The sequence below is a fragment of the Bufo bufo genome, chromosome 4, assembly GCF_905171765.1.
Source record: "Bufo bufo chromosome 4, aBufBuf1.1, whole genome shotgun sequence".
Taxonomy (NCBI): Eukaryota; Metazoa; Chordata; class Amphibia; order Anura; family Bufonidae; genus Bufo; species Bufo bufo.
Genome location: NC_053392.1, coordinates 609101388 through 609126426, shown reverse-complemented (window position 1 = coordinate 609126426; position 25039 = coordinate 609101388). Strand labels below are relative to the sequence as shown.

Genomic DNA, 25039 nt, shown 5'->3' with positions numbered 1-25039 from the left:
GACGTGTGAAGTGTTTCATTCCCTAATAGAATATACAAGGCCAGACAAATGGTGCTGTCTTCTACACCTGGTGTCATCATCCCTTTCTCCATAGTCTACTGGATTCCGTGATGTAGAATCTATTATAGGCCAAAGTCATCGTTACAGAAGCTCAGGCTAAAAATACCAGGAGACGGGATGTACAAGAATATAATATTACAGATCAGGTGATTAATAAGGAATTCCCTATAGTAGAACATGAGGCCAGACAACCCCATTTATGTCTTCCACACCTGGTGACATCATTCCTTCCTCCATAGTCTACTGGATTCTGTGGTGTAGACACCATTATTGACCAAATTTATCGTTACAGAAGGCCAGACTAAGTATACCAGGAGACGGGATGTACAAGAATATACTATTTATTACAGATCAGGAGAAGAGATCCCGAGTCATGGAGCAGTTATCAGTATCATGGAGGACAGACGCTGGTTACTGGAGACACATGGACATAGGTCTGAGGAAGAATCCTCCTATCAGCTGGAGATCAGGGCAACAGCAACCTCATTGAGGAACTTGTCACAGGCCGACTTGTCCACATCTGGGAAATGCTTGATGATGACCTCCAGGAGACAACCACACAGCAGCTGGGGATGGATGATGGGAGTCAGTGCACGCTCAACACTACAACAATTCATATAAGGTGGGGGGGGGGATTGGTTTTCATAAGTCTAGCTGCTTTACCCCACAGAAACAAATGCACTCTTGTCCATGGGTTCTGCAGTTCAGCACCATTGACAGCTAGGAAGAACTGCAACCCCAGACACAGCCATGGACAAGAGTGGCGCCATTTTTTAGCAGACTTTCTGATCCCCACTGGACAGATCTGCTCTTCACCTTGATGGTGTCCACACTGAGCTTCAGCTTGTTGGTGTGCATCTCCCGCAGTGTGGCCAAGTTCTCCTGCAGTTTACCATAGTGGCTGAGGGCATCATTAATGGCGTGGATGATCTTCCCTCCATGTGTCTTCAGATCCTGACTGCCGGGGGTCACGTCCATGTGAGTGAAGTGGGACTTGGTGTCTGGATGGTGCTGGAAGAGACTGAGGGAAGAGGTTAAAGGGAGTCTTTCACGCCGATTGACCCCATTAACAGACTTATGTCCACAGCATCCCCCTATTAAAACTGTTCTTACCATATGTTGCTTGCTATCATCGTTCCTCCGAAAAACGCTTTTATTCCGTATGCAAATTAGGCTGTGAAGGTACCCAGGAGCGGCCTTACAACGGACGGTGCCCAGGCCCCTGGGTCATTTTCATACCAATCCACTCCCCCTCCGCCGCGTCTGCCCACCCATCCACCGCGTCTGCCCGCCCTTGGTCTCTTCTCTATCCTTCCTCCTACTGTCCGTAATCCCGCGCATGCGCCGATGACTGCGATATCGGCGCGTGCACATTGAATGACCACAGTCTGGCCGGGGCATCACAGTTTACCGTGCGCATGCGCCAGCCCAACTTACGTTCTTGCCGTGATCACAGCAAGAAGGTAGGTTAGGCCCGGGCTGGCGCATGCGCACAGTAAACTGATGCCCCGGCCAGACTGTGGTCATTCAATGTGCACGCGCCGATATCGCAGTCATCGGCGCATGCGCGGGATTACGGACAGTAGGAGGAAGGATAGAGAAGAGACCAAGGGCGGGCAGACGCGGTGGATGGGTGGGCAGACGCGGCGGAGGGGGAGTGGATTGGTATGAAAATGACCCAGGGGCCTGGGCACCGTCCGTTGTAAGGCCGCCCCTGGGTACCTTCACAGCCTAATTTGCATACGGAATAAAAGCGTTTTTCGGAGGAACGATGATAGCAAGCAACATATGGTAAGAACAGTTTTAATAGGGGGGATGCCGTGGACATAAGTCTGTTAATAGGGTCAATCGGCGTGAAAGACTCCCTTTAACCACCTCCGGACCGCCTAACACAGGATCGCGTTCCGGAGGTGGCAGCGCTGCGCACAGTCACGCATATATGCGTCATCTCACGAGACGCGAGACTTCCTGTGAACGCGCGCACACAGGCGCGCGCGCTCACAGGAACGGAAGGTAAGAGAGTTGATCTCCAGCCTGCCAGCGGCGATCGTTCGCTGGCAGGCTGGAGATGTGTTTTTTTTAACCCCTAACAGGTATATTAGACGCTGTTTTGATAACAGCGTCTAATATACCTGCTACCTGGTCCTCTGGTGGTCCCCTTTGTTTGGATCGACCACCAGAGGACACAGGTAGCTCAGTAAAGTAGCACCAAGCACCACTACACTACACCCCCCCGTCACTTATTAACCCCTTATTAGCCCCTGATCACCCCATATAGACTCCCTGATCACCCCCCTGTCATTGATTACCCCCCTGTCATTGATCAACCCCCTGTAAAGCTCCATTCAGACGTCCGCATGATTTTTACGGATCCACTGATAGATGGATCGGATCCGCAAAACGCATCCGGACGTCTGAATGAAGCCTTACAGGGGCGTGATCAATGACTGTGGTGATCACCCCATATAGACTCCCTGATAGATGGATCGGATCCGCAAAACACATACAGGCGTCTCCCTGGAGCCTTCCAGGGGGGGGTGATCAATGACTGTGGTGATCACCCCATATAGACTCCCTGATCACCCCCCTGTCAGGCTCCATTCAGACATTTTTTTGGCCCAAGTTAGCGGAATTATTATTTTTTTTATTTACAAAGTCTCATATTCCACTAACTTGTGTCAAAAAATAAAATCTCACATGAACTCACCGTACCCCTCACGGAATCCAAATGCGTAAAATTTTTTAGACATTTAAATTCCAGACTTCTTCTCACGCTTTAGGGCCCCTAGAATGCCAGGGCAGTATAAATACCCCACATGTGACCCCATTTCGGAAAGAAGACACCCCCAGGTATTCCGTGAGGGGCATATTGAGTCCATGAAAGATTGAAATTTTTGTCCCAAGTTAGCGGAACGGGAGACTTTGTGAGAAAAAAATTAAAAATATCAATTTCCGCTAACTTGTGCCAAAAAAAAATAATTTCTATGAACTCGCCATGCCCCTCATTGAATACCTTGGGGTGTCTTCTTTCCAAAATGGGGTCACATGTGGGGTATTTATACTGCCCTGGCATTCTAGGGGCCCCAAAGCATGAGAAGAAGTCTGGTATCCAAATGTCTAAAAATGCCCTCCTAAAAGGAATTTGGGCACCTTTGCGCATCTAGGCTGCAAAAAAGTGTCACACATCTGGTATCGCCGTACTCAGGAGAAGTTGGGGAATGTGTTTTGGGGTGTCATTTTACATATACCCATACTGGGTGAGAGAAATATCTTGGTCAAATGCCAACTTTGTATAAAAAAAAATGGCAAAAGTTGTCTTTTGCCAAGATATTTCTCTCACCCAGCAAGGGTATATGTAAAATGACACCCCAAAACACATTCCCCAACTTCTCCTGAATACGGCGATACCACATGTGACACTTTTTTGCAGCCTAGGTGGGCAAAGGGGCCCATATTCCAAAGAGCACCTTTAGGATTTCACAGGTCATTTACCTACTTACCACACATTAGGGCCCCTGGAAAATGCCAGGGCAGTATAACTACCCCACAAGTGACCCCATTTTGGAAAGAAGACACCCCAAGGTATTCCGTGAGGGGCATGGCGAGTTCCTAGAATTTTTTATTTTTTGTCACAAGTTAGTGGAAAATGCTGATTTTTTTTTTTCATACAAAGTCTCATATTCCACTAACTTGTGACAAAAAATAAAAACTTCCATGAACTCACTATGCCCATCAGCGAATACCTTGGGGTCTCTTCTTTCCAAAATGGGGTCACTTGTGGGGTAGTTATACTGCCCTGGCATTCTAGGGGCCCAAATGTGTGGTAAGGAGTTTGAAATCAAGTTCTGTAAAAAATGACCTGTGAAATCCGAAAGGTGCTCTTTGGAATGTGGGCCCCTTTGCCCACCTAGGCTGCAAAAAAGTGTCACACATCTGGTATCTCCGTACTCAGGAGAAGGTGGGGAATGTGTTTTGGGGTGTCGTTTTACATATACCCATGCTGGGTGAGAGAAATATCTTGGCAAAAGACAACTTTTCCCATTTTTTTTATACAAAGTTGGCATTTGACCAAGATATTTATCTCACCCAGCATGGGTATATGTAAAATGACACCCCAAAACACATTCCTCAACTTCTCCTGAATACAGAGATACCAGTTGTGTGACACTTTTTTGCAGCCTAGGTGGGCAAAGGGGCCCATATTCCAAAGAGCACCTTTCGGATTTCACAGGTCATTTTTTACAGAATTTGATTTCAAACTCCTTACCACACATTTGGGCCCCTAGAATGCCAGGGCAGTATAACTACCCCACAAGTGACCCCATTTTGGAAAGAAGAGACCCCAAGGTATTTCGTGATGGGCATAGTGAGTTCATGGAAGTTTTTATTTTTTGTCACAAGTTAGTGGAATATGAGACTTTGTAAGAAAAGAAAAAAAAAAAAAATCATCATTTTCCGCTAACTTGTGACAAAAAATAAAAAGTTCTATGAACTCACTATGCCCATCAGCGAATACCTTAGGGTGTCTACTTTCCTAAATGGGGTCATTTGTGGGGTGTTTGTACTGTCTGGCCATTGTAGAACCTCAGGAAACATGACAGGTGCTCAGAAAGTCAGAGCTGCTTCAAAAAGCGGAAATTCACATTTTTGTACCATAGTTTGTAAACGCTATAACTTTTACCCAAACCATTTTTTTTTTTTACCCAAACATTTTTTTTTTTATCAAAGACATGTAGAACAATAAATTTAGAGAAAAATTTATATATGGATCTCGTTTTTTTTGCAAAATTTTACAACTGAAAGTGAAAAATGTCATTTTTTGGCAAAAAAATCGTTAAATTTCGATTAATAACAAAAAAAGTAAAAATGTCAGCAATACCACCAAATGAAAGCTCTATTAGTGAGAAGAAAAGGAGGTAAAATTCATTTGGGTGGTAAGTTGTATGACCGAGCAATAAACGGTGAAAGTAGTGTAGGTCAGAAGTGTAAAAAGTGGTCTGGTCATTAAGGGTGTTTAAGCTATAGGGGCTGAGGTGGTTAAAGGGTTTCTATCACTTCGTATGCCATAATTAGCTCTCAGACACTAGCGATCCGCTAGTGTCTGCTCTGGCCAACCATCCTAATATAAGAGCTTTTTGGGGCAGCCGTTTTGCTAAAAAAATAACTTTTATAAATATGCTAATGAGCCTCTAGGTGCTATGGGGGCGTCATTAGCACCTAGAGGCTCCGTCTACCTTCATACACAGCCACCGCCCAGCGCGTCCCTCCAGCCCGCCCATCTCCTGATGAATGCGATCCTCCGTGTGACGCAACGGACGAATTCTCGCGCATGCGCCGTGCGCGGCTGTATTCGGCGCATGCGCAGAGAATGTCTGACCACTTCCCTGCTCAGATATCTCCACTGCGCCTGCGCCGATGACGTCATAGTGCTCCAAGGAACAGGCGCAGTGGAGATGTCTGAGCAGGGAAGTGGTCAGACATTCTCTGCGCATGCGCCGAATACAGCCGCGCACGGCGCATGCGCGAGAATTCGTCCGTTGCGTCACACGGAGGATCGCATTCATCAGGAGATGGGCGGGCTGGAGGGACGCGCTGGGCGGTGGCTGTGTATGAAGGTAGACGGAGCCTCTAGGTGCTAATGACGCCCACATAGCACCTAGAGGCTCATTAGCATATTTATAAAAGTTATTTTTTTAGCAAAACGGCTGCCCCAAAAAGCTCTTATATTAGGATGGTTGGCCAGAGCAGACACTAGCGGATCGCTAGTGTCTGAGAGCTAATTATGGCATACGAAGTGATAGAAACCCTTTAAGCCTCATTTACACGTCAGTGATTGTGAGCCAAAACCAGGATTGGAGCCTCCACAGACATGAGGTGTAAGAGAAAGATCTGCACCTGTTTAGAGACACTCTTGGTTTTGGCTCCAAATCACTGACCGAACACCGACTGTGTGAATGAGGCAGAATATGGAGAACACTGTCCTTTCCTCACGTTCTTTTCAGTTTTAGGACAATTCCTGGGTGCAGGTGGATTATGTGCAATTAAACGAGTAGTCTGAGCATAATCCACCTGCACCCTGACAAATACAGAGACCCCACAGCTAATGGCGCACAAAAAAAAAATACACTAATTCATGCAGTACATATTCCCCTCCCCCCCTGAGATAAACATGCTAAACTCCTTTTTCTGGCTTAGGCTACTTTCACACTGGTGTTTTTTGCTGGATCCGGCAGGGTTCAGCAAAAACGCTTCCGTTACTGATAACACAACCGTCTGCATCCGTTATGAACAGATCCGGTTGGATTATCTGTAACATTGCCAAGACGGATCAGTCATAATCTCCATTGAAAGCCAATGGAGGACGGATCCGTTTTCTATTGTGTCAGAGAAAACGGATCCATCCCCCATTGACTTGCATTGCGGGTCATGACGGATGCATCTTGCTCCGCATCCCAGGACGGAGGAAAAAAAACGGTATGGGAACGCAACCAAACGGAACAGAATGCATTTTGGAGCATTCAGTTCAGTTACATTTTGTCCCCATTGACAATGAATGGGGACAAAACTGAAGCTTTTTTCCCCCCTGGTATTAAGACCCTATGACAGATCTCAATACCAGAAAATAAAAACACTAGTGTGAAAGTAGCCTTAGAGTTTTTCATGTTCAAGGAAGATTCCAAACAAATCTGATACATTGTTGCATGTAGTGCAGGGGGCGGAGCACCAGGTGTAACAATGTATCAGCTCCTCCTTCCCAGCCCCTTGTAGCAGTGACTATCTGGCTCTGCCGCTCACCTCTCCATGGCTTCACATCCAATCTTCTCAGCGTCAGCGTCAATCTTCACAAACAAGGGCTCCAAAGCCGCCTTCTCAGCATCTGATAGCGCCATCCTGGGATGTGAAGCTCCAGCACAAGGGCCAATCTGCACTGAGGGGCCCCAGACTCCATCATCACCTTTATATAGGGAGGAATGGCTGCTGATCCAGCACACCTGGGGCCCTACAGGAGAGCCTGACAACCTGGCCTGGCTGACAACTCCTGGGACTGGAGTCTTCTCAACAAACCAATGCTAGGTGCAGTAACATGGGGCGTCTCTGCTCCTGGTGTGAGGTTTTTTTTTCATGCATTTTCCCATAGGCTTCTTTATACAACTGGAAAAAAATGCAGTGAAAAAAAAAATTGTGAATGAAAAAAAATCCACAAAAATATTTGTAAAAAAAGAAAAAAAGTGCATGAAATTCGTAGTGGGTTTTACAAGCCGTTCACATGAGAGGTTTGGGATGCAGAACTCGGATTGTACAGGTGAGGCACACAGAAACCATCAACGTCATCTGTACCAGCCGTGCGGCCAAAAACCGCGACGCTTAGTCTGAAATGTGGCAAATCTGCAACACAACATCTCTGTAGCCGCTGCACGTTATGCCGCAAAATCCACATGTGAATTCTCAGGGAAACTGCACAGCAAATGAATTCCCGTGTTCATGGAGCCTCGGGGTTTGCTCACACAGATGAAAAAACCACTGGAAACATCTGGGCTGACTGTAGGATTTTGTTGCTGATTTGCAAAATCCATTTGGAATTTTTAGTTTTTTTCAGCCGTTGACATCTCATATGGACATCCCTTTCAGCTGTGTTTTTTGTGTTTTTATGACTTTTGGTGGTTTTATTTTTTGCTGTGTTTTCAGGCAGCTCCAGGTGTTCCATGAAAGTCTATGAGAAGCATGGTGCAAACAGGTTGCTTTTTTTTTAGATTAATTTTTGGGTGGTCAATTGATTTTTTTCCAAATTACAACATGCTGTAGGTGTGGTGTTTTTCTCCCATAGATGCTTTATTGATTGTTTTGTTGTTTTTGCCGCTGTACAATGTGTGTTGCCGTTTTTACATGCCATTTGTTTCATCAATGCCTTTTTCTCTATTCAGCTCCATAGTGTAAGTGACATCAAGTGAATGGGGTCCGCGATTCCGCATCCGACTGTCCGCACCGCAAAAAGTAGTGCATGCATTATTTTTTTTGCAGTGCGGAGGCACGGACAGAAAACCCACAGAAGCAGTCAGTAGTGCTTCCATGGGCTTCCGATCCGTGCCTCCGTTCCGCACCGCATCTCCTGGATCTGTGATGCGGGGTGCACACGTCCGGTGCCAGTGTATTGCGGACTCGCTGTTTGCGGGCCATAATGCGGCCACGGCCGGGCGAAAAGCCGTGTGCATGAGCCCTAACTGATGCAACAGGATCCGTTTTTTTTTACAGGATCCTGTTTTTTTTTCTTTTCTTTTGACGGATCAGAAGAACAGAAAGCTAAACGGTGATGTGAACTCCGCCTAAGCAGCGCATAATTAGAGCCTGACACGTACGGCCGCACGATACTCAATGGCAGCATGAATGCATCGCAGCCGCAACACCACCGCGTCTTGTGTTGTACACAAAAAAAAAAAAAACTTTGGAAGCGCAAAACAAAATAATTAAAAATGGTACTAAAACACGCAATATGAGCAAAAACACCTAAAAAATAAAATAATACAAAAAACAATGATCAAGTCAGTTTTTTTTTTGTCAGGCATTTTTTTCCTTGGGCCAAAATAACCACAGGACCAGAACTCTGTCTGAAGGAGTTCTGGTCCTGCCAAAGTCAGGAGTGGATCCAAAAAAAGAAGTAAAAGTGTAAAGTAAAGAGTGGTATATTTCCTGGAGACTTTTTTGTCCACTCAGTACCGGATCAAAAAATGTAGTTTTGGATGCGCTGCAGTTCCTGAATGCATTTCAGAAGAGATGGGACAAAAAACACGGCAAGAAAATTGACCAAAACTACATCAAAATGTTCCAAGGGGCATGTGGTTTTGGCTGCATGCAGTAAATAGTCCTGGGCTCCAGTCAAGCAGGTCAGGTGTCCAGCTGATCTCCTGCATGGTCCCAGGTGTTCTGGTCACATGACCCTAAACTGGCTGCTTACTTCTTATATAAATGGGACCATTGCCTCTTGAGAAGCGATGAGGCTTGGCTGCTGTTGTGATAGACAACCAAGATGTCTGGTGTGAAAAACACCATACGTCTCCTTGTAGACCGTGCAAAGACAGATTCCATTGGCCTGGCCTATATTGTCTTAGATGTCCTGGAAGGTTTGGCTGGAGTCAGTAAATCTGAGGTTTTTTGCCTCCAGGATTTTCCCAAACAAGGTGTGTATAATGTCACTTTTCACCAGGAAGACCGCTGCCATGCTTTCCTTGACTGTTTAAGGATCCACAAGAGGAGTCTTGTTTTGGAGCATATCCGGTTCTTCCCTTTGTTTGAAGGCCGAGAGAGGCCGATGATCGTGCACCTGTTCAACCCCTTTGCTGACATTAAGGTGGTGATGACCTACTTGGAGAAATACTGTGACTCCATACGTGGTGGAGTGAAGCAAAAGAACGTCTATGGCATATTCAACGGGAAGTACAAGTTGTGGGTTCGTCTGAAAGTTGACCCTTCTCGTGCTTCAGGCATAAAGCACCCTCCTGCAACTTTTTGCTTTGCAGGTATAAGAGGTTTTTTGGCATATCGTGGGCAGCCAAGCTTTCGTAAGAAGCTCTCATCCCCTAGGAATGGTCTTTTTCAGAAGACCTGCCATAGTTGTGGACAGCTCTTCCATGGTGGTGACCCTCAAGGATGTGATTTTTGTGGGCATCTATTTACTGAGTACCCAAGTGCTAAGAGCAAGGAAGAAGCCATGCTTGAGCATGTGGCTATCATGGAGGATCGGAAGGCTGAGGAAGACCAACCAACTAAGACTGGGAGAGTTAATGGTACACCAGTCATGGGTGATGGAGGTGAGAAAGCATCTGGAACAGCCTTGTGAGGAAGTGATCAAGTGGCAGATCCTGACTCATCCTTCAGGTGAGGAAAGTCTTAAATAAACAGCATCCAAAGGATGGTGGAGATGGTACAAGGCAGAGACACAGATTTTACAGTGGGCAGGATAGGGCTTAAGGCCCCTTTCACATGGGCGAGTTTTCCGCGCGGGTTGAACGCATTCCACCCGCACTGAATCCTGACCCATTCATTTCTATGGGGCTGTTCACATGAGCAGTGATTTTCATGCATCACTTGTGCGTTGCGTGAAAATCGCAGCAAGCTCTATTTTGTGCGTTTTTCCCGCACCGCAGGCCCCATAGAAGTGAATAGGGCTGCGTGAAAATTGCAAGCATCCGCAAGCAAGTGCGGATGCGGTGCGATTTTCACGCACGGTTGCTAGGAGACGATCGGGATGGGCACCCGATCTTTATTATTTTCCCTTATAACATGGTTATAAGGGAAAATAGCATTCTGAATACAGAATGCATAGTACAATAGGGCTGGAGGGGTTAAAAATTTTTTTTTTAACTCCCCTTAATCCACTTGCTCGAGCAGCCCGGCTTCTCTTCTGTCTTCATTTTTGCTGTGTGCAGGAAAAGGACCTGTGAGGACGTCACTCCGGTCATCACATGGTCCATCACCATGGTGATGGATCATGTGATGACCGGAGTGACGTCACCACAGGTCCTTTTCCTGCACACAGCAAAAATGAAGACAGAAGAGATGCCGGGCTGCTCGAGCAAGTGGATTAAGGTGAGTTAAATTATTTTTTATTTTTTTTTAACCCCTCCAGCGCTATTGTACTAAGCATTCTGTATTAAAAATGCTATTATTTTCCCTTATAACCATGTTATAAGGGAAAATAATACAATCTACAGAACACCGATCCCAAGCCCGAACTTCTGTGAAGAAGTTCGGGTTTGGGTACCAAACATGCGCGATTTTTCTGACGTGAGTGCAAAACGCATTACAATGTTTTGCACTCGTGTGGAAAAATCGTGCATGTTCCCGCAACGCACCCGCACCTTTTCCCGCAACGCCCGTGTGAAAGAGGCCTAAGGCTGGTTTATCTAGATGCCAACAAGCCCCCTGACTGGGTTGGAGCTCCACTTTTCTGATACAGAGCTGCATGTCCCCAGCATAGGTTGATTTTATCTAGCTCTTTCTGCAGCCACCCCAGAGCGACCTCAAGGGCTTACTGCATTCACTGAGTTCAATGTATAATTGGTATACAGTGAGCTCCCTCTAGTGGTGACTAAAAAAAACCCTCCTACCTCTATAAAGACGTACAAAGATTTTTTTTAACCTGTTTGAATTAAAATGGTACTCAAGGGTGGACATTCAATGTAGGGGTAAGTCCACACAGGGCAGATATGCTGCAATTTTGCTACCGTGGATTAGCGTGTGGTAAATCTGCAGCGCTTTAGTGTACCAGCAAAGTGAATGCAACTTAAAAAATAAAATCTGCAGTATAAATTGACCTATAGTGTGGATTTTATATGTGGACATCTATGTCAATTTACTCTACGGGTTTCCACCACGATTTCTTTGCAATGCACAAGGTGAAATCCTCTGCAAAATAATGCAATAAATTTGCAGTTGAATTTCCATTGCGGAATAGCTTCAAAATCCAAAAATCCATCCTGTGCAAGGGAAATACAGCTGGAATGTCGGAAGCCCTGAGCTGCCATCTTGTTGGTGGGTATGAAATATGGATTTATTTCCATATTGTAGCCGCAAGTTCTGGCCTGAACGCGGGTCACATGACCTGAACATAGCGATCTCTGTGTATGATGCAGTCTGAATGAGACCCATGTCCTTGGGTTACAAGCAGCAATTATAAAATTCTCCTTTCTTATCCCTCCAGATCCCTTCAATGAATCTTCAGATGCGGATCTCACAGAAGATGGAAAATCTTTATTTTTTTTTTTTTTTGTGATCAGCAATGCTGGGAGTATTAGTGCATGTCTTAGAAGAGCGGTGTCGCCCCATCAGATAATGTAGTTGTGGAGACTACAACCACAAGACAAGAACAGTAAGGATCGGCACTCACAAAGTCGTCTGCAAAATTCTTGTTTATTGTCACATAATCGAAATATCCTGTGACGCGTTTCGACACTCGCAGGTGTCTTTATCAAACGGCCTGTTTGCTAAAGACACCTGCGAGTGTCGAAACGTGTCACAGGATATTTCGATTATGTGACAATAAACAAGAATTTTGCCGACTACTTCGTGAGTGACTATCCTTACTGTTCTTGCTTTATGGGATGTCAATCCTAGGATGCGAGCACCACAAACTTCATAACCAGCAGTGCCGACCTATTGGACTTTATATTTTATACAACCACAAGACATCACCATGCAAAGTGTCTACAGCTCCCATCGCAGCATCTGATTTACATAACATGGTGTAAAATGTTTTTAAAAAAAATAAACTTGATTCCAGACAATATTCAGGCTTTTCTTACATTCAGGCTTTCTCTTGGTTCCAGCAGGCTTTGGCATAAACTGGCAGGCAAACTTGGTAAGGCCTCATGCACACGATCATTGTGTGTTTTGCGGTCTGCAAATTACGGAACGGCACGAACAGCCATTGATATAACTGCCTATTCTTGTCCGCAAAACGGACAAGAACAGGACAGGTTATATTTTTTTTGCAGACCACGGAACGGAGCAACGGATGCGGACAGCACTCCGTGTGCTTTCCGCATCTTTTGCGGCCCCATTGAAGTGAATGGGTCCGCATCAAAGCCGCAAAAACTGCGGCACGGATGCGGACCAAAACGGTTGTGTGCATGAGGCCTAACTGTGCTTTTTCCCTTTCTCTGCTGGGCTGACAGGCATGCTTAATAACTCTGCTTTCTTTCTCTCTGCTTGGGGTCTGGTTACTGGACTTTCGGTCGGTTCTGGTATCCTTGGATTGGGGTGCCTTCAACTGTTATCGACCTCCTGACACAAAAGGTGCATTAACACGACCGTATAAGTGGATCCGCATCCGTTCCGCAATTTTGGGGACAAGATAAGGCATCCATTGTTCTGTTCCGTGGCCCCGCAAAAAATATGGAGCATGTCCTATTCTTGTCCGCTGTTGCGGACAAGAATAGGCATTCTCTATATTGCGCCGGCCATGTGCGGTCCGCAAATTGCAGACCACAAAACACTTACGGTCGTGTGACTGCACCCTTAGTAAAATAAATTACCATGGAGTCTGGCAACCGAAGAACACTTTCCTCTGGTTGCTGTATCTTCCACACCTCTGACTCCATGACAAGCATAGCTTAGCCTGCACTGGCTGTTATAGGCACGTCAGGCTGTGAACGTGCCCCGGCTTACACTTCATTGTCCAGCCTAGACTATTATACTCTATAACTGCTGCCCCTCCCTTCTGGTCGGAAGCAGGACTGGCCCACTTCTGTCCAAAGGGGGGGGGGGGGGGGGAGAATGGAATGGTGAGTTCCATTCTATCTAAGTATCTATCTCTCTGTGTGCCCTATACGCTGCCACCTGCTGGTGAACCAGGCATATTACATGAACACAACAGTTACATAATAATAGATTAATGCACACTTGTGAAGGACCTGGAAATAAATACACAGAATGACATAGGTGTTAGTTAGAAATAAGTGAATTTTTTAAAAATTTGATCCGCCGGTTCGCCAATTTTTTTGGGGAAAAATTTGGTTCGATACGAATACATTTGCGGCAAATTTCAGTAAGAAACGGCTATTTCCTGGCTGCAGAGAGCCTGTATAGTGGTGTAGAACACTGTGCCTGTATAGTGGTGTAGAACACTGTGCCTGTATAGCGGTGTAGAACACTGTGCCTGTATAGCGGTGTAGAACACTGTGCCTGTATAGTGGTGTAGAACACTGTGCCTGTGTAGCGGTGTAGAACACTGTGCCTGTATAGCGGTGTAGAACACTGTGCCTGTATAGGGGTGTAGAACACTGTGCCTGTATAGGGGTGTAGAACACTGTGCCTGTATAGGGGTGTAGAACACTGTGCCTGTATAGGGGTGTAGAACACTGTGCCTGTATAGGGGTGTAGAACACTGTGCCTGTATAGGGGTGTAGAACACTGTGCCTGTATAGGGGTGTAGAACACTGTGCCTGTATAGGGGTGTAGAACACTGTGCCTGTATAGGGGTGTAGAACACTGTGCCTGTATAGGGGTGTAGAACACTGTGCCTGTATAGGGGTGTAGAACACTGTGCCTGTATAGGGGTGTAGAACACTGTGCCTGTATAGGGGTGTAGAACACTGTGCCTGTATAGGGGTGTAGAACACTGTGCCTGTATAGGGGTGTAGAACACTGTGCCTGTATAGGGGTGTAGAACACTGTGCCTGTGTAGTGGTGTAGAACACTGTGCCTGTGTAGGGGTGGAGAACACTGTGCCTGTATAGCGGTGCAGAACACTGTGCCTGTATAGCGGTGCAGAACACTGTGCCTGTATAGCGGTGCAGAACACTGTGCCTGTATAGCGGTGCAGAACACTGTGCCTGTATAGCGGTGTAGAACACTGTGCCTGTGTAGTGGTGTAGAACACTGTGTGCCTGTGTAGTGGTGTAGAACACTGTGCCTGTATAGTGGTGTAGAACACTGTGCCTGTGTAGTGGTGGAGAACACTGTGCCTGTGTAGCGGTGTAGAACACTGTGCCTTGCAGTAACACGCATAGGGAGTCTGCTGTGGTAGTGAAATAATACTGTGAGTCAGTATGACATGCAGATGACAGGCGTCGCTCTTAGAATCACTGCACACTTCACTTATTTGGGCAGTCACGGGGCCAAAACTGACCAAATACCTCAAGTATGAACTTACAGGTCGATGTTAGCGCCAAGAAGAAGTGCACTCCTTTTACACCGTCGCCAGCTGATTCCACATAGATGTCTACAGAACCTGCACCGCTGAGCGGCAAATATATATTTTTTCTTTTGACGCTAATACAAGTCACAAAATGTTTTAGAACATATAACTACACCGCACAAGGGCAAATAAGACGTATAAATATTTCCTTGTAATAATGTATCAGTCAGCAATTGCACCCCATTAAGAACGGTTTGCTGGAATTACAGAGCTGTATAATGGCAATTTGGGTGCCCAGTCAGTGCAGCAAGGTGTAATAGGATTGTTAATACATCTCCCCCCACCCAGGATTTGGGCCTACTACTGCTTATTATATACTGCACCAATGCCAAATTCACATTCGGTGTGAATCGGATCGAATTCCACTTTGTCAGCTTCGATTCGCTAATGATTTTAAAAGTGAAATACTATTAGGTTCTTAGTAGGGAGGGATCCTGGACCTTATGGAGGGATCCACATGGGGTTATGGTCATCTCTGTTGTGAATCCCTCAATGGTATTCCTTTTGAGGAAGCTTTTCCCTCCTAAATTCTGTTTACCATCTCTGGTACCATCACACAGGAGGACAGGGGCTGCTACACACATCCCCGCCGAGGGGAAGCCAGAGCACACCCGGATAACCACGGCATCTGAAAGGTTAAAAGTCCACAATTGGCATTACGGCCGGTTGTGGGTATTAGGCTACTTTCACACCTGTGGCAGAGTGATCCAGCAAAACGTATGCCAACTGATGGCATTTGTAAGACTGATCAGTCAGAAAAATGCATTGAAATTGCCGGATCCGTCTTTCCGGTGTCATCCGGAAAAACAGATCCGGCATTTTTTTTTTTTCACCTTTTTTTCGGTCTGCGCATGCATTTTGAATGCTAGATCCGGCATTAATACATTCCTATGGAAAAAAATGCCGGATCCGGCATTCAGGCAAGTCTTCAGTTTTTTTGGCCGGAGATAAAACCGTAACTGAAGACATCCTGATGCAAACTGAACGGATTGCTCTCCATTCAGAATGCATTAGGATATAACTGATCAGTTCTTCTCCGGTATAGAAGAGCCTCTAGGACGGAACTCAACGCCGGAAAAGAAAAACGCTAGTGTGAAAGTACCCTTAGGCTCCTTTCACACGGGCGAGTATTCCGCGCGGATGCGATGCGTGAGTTGAACGCATTGCTCCCGCACTGAATACCGACCCATTCATTTCTATGGGGCTGTGCACACGAGCAGTAATTTTTACGCATCACTTGTGCGTTGCGTGAAAATCGCAGCATGCTTTATATTCTGCGTTTTCCACGCAACGCATGCCCCATAGAAGTGAATGGGGCTGCGTGAAAATCGCAAGCAAGTGCGGATGTGGTGCAATTTTCACGCACGGTTGCTAGGAGACGATCAGGATGGGGACCCGATCTTTATTATTTCCCCTTATAACATGGTTATAAGGGAAAATAATAGCATTCTGAATACAGAATGCTTAGTACAGTGGTGCTCGAGGGGTTAAAAAAATAATAATTTTTAACTCACTTTAATCCACTTGATCGCGCAGCCGGCATCTCTTCTGTCTTCTTCTTTGCTGTGTGCAGGAAAAGGAGATGTGGTGACGTCACTCCGGTCATCACACGGTCAATCACATGATCCATCAGCATGGTAAAAGATCATGTGACGGACCATGTGATGACCAGAGTGACGTCACCACAGGTCCTTTCCTGCACACAGCAAAGAAGAAGACAGAAGAGATGCCGGCTGCGCGATCAAGTGGATTAAGGCGAGTTAAATTATTATTTTATTTTTTTAACCCCTCCAGCCCTATTGCACTATGCATTCTGTATTCAGAATGCTATTATTTTCCCTTATAACCATGTTATAAGGGGAAATAATACAATCTACAGAACACCGATCCCAAACCCGAACTTCTTCTGTGAAGAAGTTCGGGTTTGGGTACCAAACATGTCGATTTTTCTCACGCGCGCGCAAAACGCATTACAATGTTTTGCACTCGCGCGGAAAAATCGCACATGTTCCCACAACGCCCGTCTGAAAGAGGCCTTAATCTGCTCTTTAAATGCCTGGCTGCCGACTTAAATTTACCTTTGGTGGTCGGGAAAGGGTTAACTTCCAAGCCTTCCCACTTAGATTCGGCCACCAAGAAGGAAGAATATGATGAGGCAGAGGGGCCTGGGAATAACTGGTTTATAGAGATCTGTGACAAATTAATTTGAACAAATCACATTTTTTGGTGAACTTCACACTCCTCTCTAATACAGATCTTTTAATGCTGCAGTTCTGTCTGCCATCATTAGGGGGAGCTCAGGAATTACTGCATTCATGTTTGGAAAAAGGGGCGGGGCTTTACAGAAAAGGGGTGGCACCTAAGATGCGCCAATATTTCAGCGCAATTCTGCCGTAAAAATAAATCCCAAAATAAGCCGATCAATAGTTGGTATCGAGTCAGAGAAAAGGGCCCGTCCCTTCACCAGATTTATCCTCCAGCCTGAGCCCCTGGTGCAAGTCTAGACCGGCGAACTATAGTATGCCATCTATAGGATGAGAAAATCTGGAGCACCGCGTGGAAATCTTCAGTGCGGACACACATCTGCAGTTCTGATTTTGAAATCAATGTCGATTGTGCGCATTTCACCCCTTACCAGAAACGCAGTGAAAACTATTGACCTGCGGTGCAAATTTTCAAATCAATTGCTCAGGTTGACACTAGAGAGGAGCGAATTTATAGAAAATTCGATTCGGCAGCTTCAACGAATTTTGCCCAAAAATTGGCTTCGTGAGGAATTACTTCGCCACAAAGCTAATTTTTTTTGTAAGTAGCGGGTGCAGTGACAGGGAGGTGCGATACCGCCGCCCCCCCCATCATTGTACCCCTCAGATACCGCGTTCATACATGATCGCTGCATCTAAGTGACAAATTAAGAATTTAAAAATAATTAACTCAAACTTACCGCCTCCATTTACTCGCGACAGGCCGCCAGCCTCCCATCTTGCTTGAAGATCTTGGCCGAAATCCAGTGCGGCGTGAGATTACGTCATCACACCGGCTGATGATGCGCCGCACGGGATTTCGGCCGAGATCTTCAAGCAAGATGGGAGGCTGGCGGCCCGTCGCGAGCAAATGGAGGAGGTACAGAAAGTTTGAATTTTTTTTGTTTTTTATACTATTTCAGGTTAAATTGATTCGCTGACACGAAGCACGAGGAAATTCGGCTTCTAGGCGAATCGAATTTGTCGAATTTCACTTTGTAGGATTTCATGCGCTCATCTCTAGTGGAAATATAGTAAAATCTGCAGGTTATGGAGGTCTTACTTTATGACCAGCTGTGCCCCCTCATCATAGACTAAGTGCACCCTCCGGCCAGAACAGGGGATTAGAAGACTGGGTACAAAACGCTGGTGGCGATAAATGACCCACATTGTGTTTACCCACACGTATCCACAGTATAACAAAGCCAAAGTGGTAGGACACGCAGGGGCGGACTGAGAACCCTCAGGGCCCCCGGGCAAAATAAATCAAGGGCCCCCTTACACGGCCCCACCCATGTTCTGCTGCAAGCCCCACCCTTGTCCCGCCTCCAGCCACACCCTACACAATCTTTAATAAGATTTCAAAGTTAAAGTGACACAAAAGGCACCCAGACCCCTTCAGCTCATTGACGTGGTCTGAGTACAGTGTCCCTTTTGCAAATCGAGCTGCAATGTTCTAGAGAAACTGCATTGTTTACGTCCCAGCAATAAGTCAGCCTCTAGTGACTGGCAGCCACCTGAGGGCTTCCTGGAGTAAAACAGACCTTTGGTCCGGTATCTGACGCTGGACGTATTCACACTCTGCATGATGACCTCCAGGGTCAGATTTTTTCCCCATAGGAAAGCATTGATTCAATGCTTACGTATGGGGTGATCTAATCTCAGTGTCCATTAGTGAGCCTCTGTTAGAAGCAGTGTGGGCATCACTACTGTGAAGGGGGCACATATATGGGCATAACTACTGTGAAAGGGGGGGGGGGGGGAGGCCCTTCACAGTAATTATTAATCCCTTTCAGCAGTCCCTCCTTCAGTGAATGGGGGACTTCTGAAAGGGGTTAATAACTACTGTGAAGGGCCTAGCCGTCTGGGCAACCCCACAGATCATCCCCCCACCCACCTTGTACTTGTTCCACTGATCCGCTACTTGTGGGCTGCGCGGGAATGAGTTCTGTCACTTCGGTGGGCAATCCCATCCTGCGGCGCGTGATCCCGCAAGACCCGTGACCTACAGCGGCTGCAGGACGGGATTGCCCACCGAAGTGACTGAACTCATTCCCGCGCAGCCCACAAGTAGCGGAACAATTACAAGAGGGGTGGGGAATAGCCAAATTAAAAAATATTTTGAACCAAAAGGTGTTATGGGGGCTCTGTGGATGGCACTGTTGTGGGGGCTCTGTGGATGGCACTGTTGTGGGGGCTCTGTGGATGGCACTGTTGTGGGGGCTCTGTGGATGGCACTGTTGTGGGGGCTCTGTGGATGGCACTGTTGTGGGGGGATCTGTGGGTGACATATATATAGCACCTTATGCTATATATTTGTCATCCACAGATCCCCCCCATAACAGTGTCCCTGTGAGTGAATGATCCCCAATACAGGGTCTGGGGGCCGGCATCTGGTGTTGTAATGGCAGCGGGGCCCGGTGCAGTCACTGTATTCTATTACACCGGGCCCCGCTCACTGTAATACTAATATTCATATGTGAACAACTTGAAATCCTCTGCGATCCTCTCCCTCTCTGTACTCACAAACTCAGTAGCAGGAGGCCGGGCGGCAGCGCAACTCACTGATGTCATGCGCCTGCTCCTCCCACTTTATGAATGAAGCAGGCGGAGCAGGCGCGTGAGGTCAGTGAGTTGCGCTGCCGCCCCCGGCCTCCTGCTACTGAGTTTGTGAGTACAGAGAGGGAGAGGATAGCAGAGGATTTCAAGTTGTTCACATATGAATATTAGTATTACAGTGAGCGGGGCCCGGTGTAATAGAATACAGTGACTGCACCGGGCCCTGCTGCCATTACCAGGCCAGCATAACATTCGGAATCGGGGTGCTGGGCATAACATTAACACAATGTTATTCTGCGGCGGGCCCCCATTCCGGCCCAGGCCCTCGGACCATGTCCGAAGTGCCCGACTGGTCAGTCCGCCCCTGAGGACACGGAACGTCACATAATCCGTTTACGGACAGTAGTGTCAATCCCCACGAGCTTTAGGATACATTCACACACAAACTTCAATGTTCCATGCCTTAAAGGGGTTGGCCACTGTCTTACTATAGGTTACTTACTCATTTAACGTCCCTGCTCCTGTTATCTTCTGTACATTTTGTGGCAGTGTTTCCGATCGCTTGTTGTAGGAGGGTCCGCTGCTCAGTGTCCATGCGCTGTATTGGCAGCGCTGGCCCCTCTAAATGGTGTCTAACAAAATGGCTCCAGTGCCAAACTCCTTCCTGCGCACTCTCCTTCAGTGTTGTAATGCGCAGACTCCGCATCCTGTGATCTGCTTCTGTGCAGTACCCCAGAGGGCCACTACCATTCTTACACCTAGCTTTTGTCTCCAATGGCTAGCAGAGAATGTCATCTGTGTATTCATTTCCAGGTCCTCTGACACTGTGCCTTAATAACATTTTGCTATGTCAATTATGTATTGTTTTTCATGCACTGTGCCTGGTTGTCCAGCAGGTGGCAGTGTATCTGGCAGAGTACCTTTAGCTAGAATGGAACTTACCATTCTATTCTCCCTTTTGGGCAGAAGTGGGCTAGTCCTGTTTCCTACCAAGGGAGGGGATGGAGGAGGAGATTGTCAAGTTGAGAGTGGAGAAGTTGCATTTGAGTTCCTCCAGTAAAGACACAGTGGTTTACTGCATACCCTGACTCTGCGGGTTTATTTCCCATTGGGGTGCACCACATCTTACCATGCTTTCCAGTGAGCAACGCATTGTGACACCTCAATGGTGTCCGGGAGATCCAGCATTGGGGCCACCTCAAATCCAGCCACTGCATGTGGTCTTTAAAGATGGCCTCTGCTCAGGAGCTGAGCAGGCCACTGCTGTTTTAGTTAGAAACCCAAAGATAATCACCTGTGATTGGCATTATTGACAATCACAGACATTTAACCCCTCAAATCATGCGGTCAATTGCAACCATGGCATCTGGTAAAAACCCCAGGGAGCACCAGAATGCAGGAGCTGTGAGCCTTCTAGATGAGCCAAGGCCTGCAATACCACTGTTCCTTTGGAGCCATGACAGTGTTTCACAGTAAGGCCTCTGTCACACGGGCGAGGTGAACGCATTGCACCCGCACTGAATCCAGACCCATTCATTTCTATGGGGCTGTGCAGATTAGCAGGGTTTTTCACACATCACTGGTGCGTTGCGTGAAAATTGCAACATGCTCTATATTGTGCTTTTTTCACTCAATGCAGGCCCCATAGAAGTGAATGGGGCTGCGTGAAAAAACGCAAGCAAGTGCGGATGCGGTGCGATTTTCACGCACGGTTGCTAGGTGACGATCGGGTAGGGGAACCGATCATTATTATTTTCCCTTATAACATGGTTATAAGGGAAAATTGCATTCTTAATACAGAATGTAAAGTAAATTAGGGATGGAGGGGTTAAAAAATAAATTAAACTCACCCCATCCACTTGGTTGCATAGCAGATCTCCTCTTTCTTCAGGACCTGGTAAAGGACCTTTGATGATGTCACTGGTCCATCACCATGTGATGAAAGCAGTGACGTCAAAGGTCCTTTACCCAGGTCCTGAAGAAAGGAGAGGAGATCCGCTATGCAACCAAGTGGATGGGGTGAGTTTAATTAATTTTTTAACCCCTCCATCCCTAATTTACTTTACATTCTGTATTAAGAATGCAATTTTCCCTTTATAACCATGTCATAAGGGAAAATAATAAAATCTACACAACACCAAACCCGAACTTCTGTGAAGAAGTCCGGGTACTAAACATGCCGTTTTTCTCAAGTGCGTGCACAGCCTATTAAAAGGTTGTGCACTCATGCATTTTTCCCGCGACACACCCTATCCGGCCAAAATCCATGACACCTGTGTGAAAGAGGCCCAAGTCTCTCAGAGGCTGCAATGGTAATTCATTGCAGTCTATGGGACAAGGGATTTGACAATTACATGTTTAAGTCCCAAGTCATTTGTTACTTCACCACTCCAAGAAAGGTATTGAAAACTACAGGTCACACCCACAAAAACACCACTCCACAGGAGGTAAACAAAAAAGTTGGAGGCCAAAATAGTGAAAGTAAAGAGTCTTACATTTTTTCTGGTATTGCTGTAATTTTACCCAGAGTATGACTAGGTAATATAGTATGAATAGGTAATTTGTACCCAATAACGGAAAACAATCCATAAAATATAGAGGTGGAATTTTGAAAGATTTATTAGTCATTTCAAGATTACAAAGGACAGACGTGTCAGGCTGGTCTTCATCTTCTCCCTTCAGCTGGCAATCAGGGCAACGGCAACCTCATTGAGGAACTTCTCACAGGCAGACTTGTCCACATCTGGGAAATGCTTGACAACGACCTCCAGGAGACAACCACACAGCAGCTTGGGGGAGAATATACACCATTAGCACCCACTCAGATGTAAAGTGTGCATGCTGATGGGTCAACCCAAATGATAGGATCAGACACCCAGTTCTAGGTATCTTCTTCCATTGGATACACTAAATCTAAACCGGTGGAGATACCAGAACCCTCAGGCTATTAACGTCAACTGAGCAGCAACAGACAATATTGATAGGGCTGAAGCTATTCCTAGAAGAAAACATCCATGTTTTTCTGATCTTACACAAGTCCTTTAAAATTATTATCATATATTCATCATAAAAGGACTTCGTAGCCACCTGTAGCTCAAGGGAAGCCAACCATGTGCCAGGATTTCTAGTCACCATTGTACAAAAAGCCCAGCAAACTCCTTCCATGGTAGACCCTCACCTTGATGGTGTCCACACTGAGCTTCAGCTTGTTGGTGTGCAGCTCCTGCAGTGTGGCCAAGTTCTCCTGCAGATTTCCATAGTGGTTGAGGGCATCATTAATGGCGTGGACGATCTTCCCTCCATGAGTCTTCAGATCCTGACTGCCGGGGGTCACGTCCATGTGAGTGAAGTGGGACTTGGTGTCTGGATGCTGCTGGAAGAGACTGAGGAAAGAAGACAGTTAAAACATAAGACATTGGCAGAGAAAAAAAATTAAAAAAAATAAAATCCAGGAACCTTCTGCCAGTTAGCTTCTATTAACCCTTTGAAGTGTTGACATTCTGGGGCTGAAGAGAAGTCGTTAGGTTTCCTACAGAAAAGTAAACCTTTACAGCTTCAAGATGGCAAGTACATTATGAATTCCTACAAGTGTGTAATTAATGTGGGTCATTCAGCCATCAGTCTAAGGCATCTTCCACATTTGTGGTACAACCTTCCGGCAGGCTGTTCCAGCATAGCATCAGCCGCACAGAACTGTTGTGTACAGCGTTTTTTTTTTTTTTATGGTCAAATCCCAGCATATTTGCTGCGTAAAAGCCAAATTTCCGATATAGTTGAGGGTGCCGCCCAGGCATTTCATTCTGGTAACATCCAGATAACTCCAGCAGGCTGTGCTCTGCTGGAACAGCCTGTCAGGATGCTGTGCCATGAGTGTGAAGCTAGCCTTAGGTTCACCTCTATGTAACGGATCCAGCTTAGCCGGAGACTGCAGTGCACCACTGGACCTCATTCACTATAATGGGATCCAGCAAAAGTAGTTTTTTTTAAGCCAGACAGCAGAAGTTCCGAAACATGCGCCGCCATTTACTAAAACTGCTTCTTACACCTGTCTTAATTAAGGGCGTGAACGTCTTCATAAGTTACTGCATAAGCAGCAGTGGGCCTGGCTGGCATACTTTGTCCTTTTTTGCCAAAGACATACGGTAAGTTTGTTTGGGCAAAAGTTCCAATCCCTGAAACGCTACCCACCCAAAAAAAAAGGTGCAATGATATCTTGTTGCACAATGTTAAAAACAGCCACAAATGTCCAAGTAAAGAACCCAAATTATACATTCCTAATCCACACCTGGTTCTGTCTAGAAAAGCTTTACAAAGATAAAACTAAATCTGCACATGTGAACTGACCCCTAGCCCAGACACAAGTATACAAGCGTAAAAATGAAGATATGGCACTCACTATCTGGAGGACTGCTCAAAGCATGTATACAAGCAGCAGTTACCAGTATGGCGTATAAAGACAACACAGAAAAACAAAACCAGCGCTCACCTCTCCATGGCTTCACCTCCAATCTTCTCAGCGCCAATCTTCACAAACAAGGGCTCCAAAGCCGCCTTCTCAGCATCTGACACATTGTTGCATGTAGTGCAGGGGGCGGAGCACCAGGTGTAACAATGTATCAGCTCCTCCTTCCCAGCCCCTTGTAGCAGTGACTATCTGGCTCTGCCGCTCACCTCTCCATGGCTTCACCTCCAATCTTCTCAGCGTCAGCGTCAATCTTCACAAACAAGGGCTCCAAAGCCGCCTTCTCAGCATCTGATAGCGCCATCCTGGGATGTGAAGCTCCAGCACAAGGGCCAATCTGCACTGAGGGGCCCCAGACTCCATCATCACCTTTATATAGGGAGGAATGGCTGCTGATCCAGCACACCTGGGGCCCTACAGGAGAGCCTGACAACCTGGCCTGGCTGACAACTCCTGGACTGGAGTGCAGACACAATCAGCTGGCGGCTCTTGAAAAGTAAGGGTATGTTTACATGACGGATTTTAGCACGAATTCCGCTCCAGAGATGCATGGAGATCTTCCCGAATGATTTCAATGTTAAATCAAACATCAGTGGGTTTTTTTTCTGATTGCAGGGGGGGGTTTATCAAAACTAGCGCAAGGGAAACCTGGCTTATTAGTTGCCCATAGCAACCAATCAGATTTAACTTATATTTTTCAGAGCTCCTTGGGAAAATTAAAGTTGAATCTGATTGGTTGCCAGTTCTAACATCTCCCCCGCGTTTTTAAAACTGCGGAAAAACGTGTCCTGCGTATTCTTGATTTGGAATCCACATCCAGAATTCCTATTAAAAAAAGCCATGCCAAAACAATATTAAAAATGCATCAGAAAAAAAGAGCATACAAAAAAACATGGGGCACATTTACTAAAGTTTTTTTGCCCCTGTTTTGGAGGTATTTGCGCCTGTTGTGCGTATTTTGAGTTTTTAGACAAATTCATAAGTTTTCAACTTTTGCACCTAATTTCTGCCCTATTTATATAG

The 25039-nt window shown here is 46.2% G+C and overlaps 2 protein-coding genes across 3 annotated transcripts; both read right to left on the bottom strand.

Annotated features, from left to right (window-relative positions):
* Positions 1 to 501: 501 nt before the first annotated feature.
* On the bottom strand, positions 502 to 24490 carry LOC120997561 (hemoglobin heart muscle subunit alpha-type-like). Of its 2 annotated transcripts, XM_040427652.1 has the most exons (4): positions 24451 to 24490; positions 6856 to 7080; positions 877 to 1081; positions 502 to 626 (listed from the first exon to the last, which is right to left on the bottom strand). In XM_040427652.1, exons 2-4 carry the CDS (start codon positions 6948 to 6950, stop codon positions 516 to 518), a joined length of 411 nt encoding a protein of 136 aa, XP_040283586.1. In that variant the 5' UTR covers positions 6951 to 7080; positions 24451 to 24490; the 3' UTR covers positions 502 to 515. The 2 variants fall into 2 exon arrangements, with proteins under 2 accessions (XP_040283586.1, XP_040283587.1); XM_040427653.1 differs by lacking the exon at positions 24451 to 24490 and having other exon boundaries at positions 6856 to 7085.
* On the bottom strand, positions 22222 to 24488 carry LOC120997562 (hemoglobin heart muscle subunit alpha-type-like). Its single transcript, XM_040427654.1, has 3 exons — positions 24226 to 24488; positions 22733 to 22937; positions 22222 to 22343 (listed from the first exon to the last, which is right to left on the bottom strand). The coding sequence occupies exons 1-3, from the start codon at positions 24318 to 24320 to the stop codon at positions 22233 to 22235; spliced, it is 411 nt and encodes a 136-aa protein (XP_040283588.1). The 5' UTR covers positions 24321 to 24488; the 3' UTR covers positions 22222 to 22232.
* Positions 24491 to 25039: the final 549 nt, after the last annotated feature.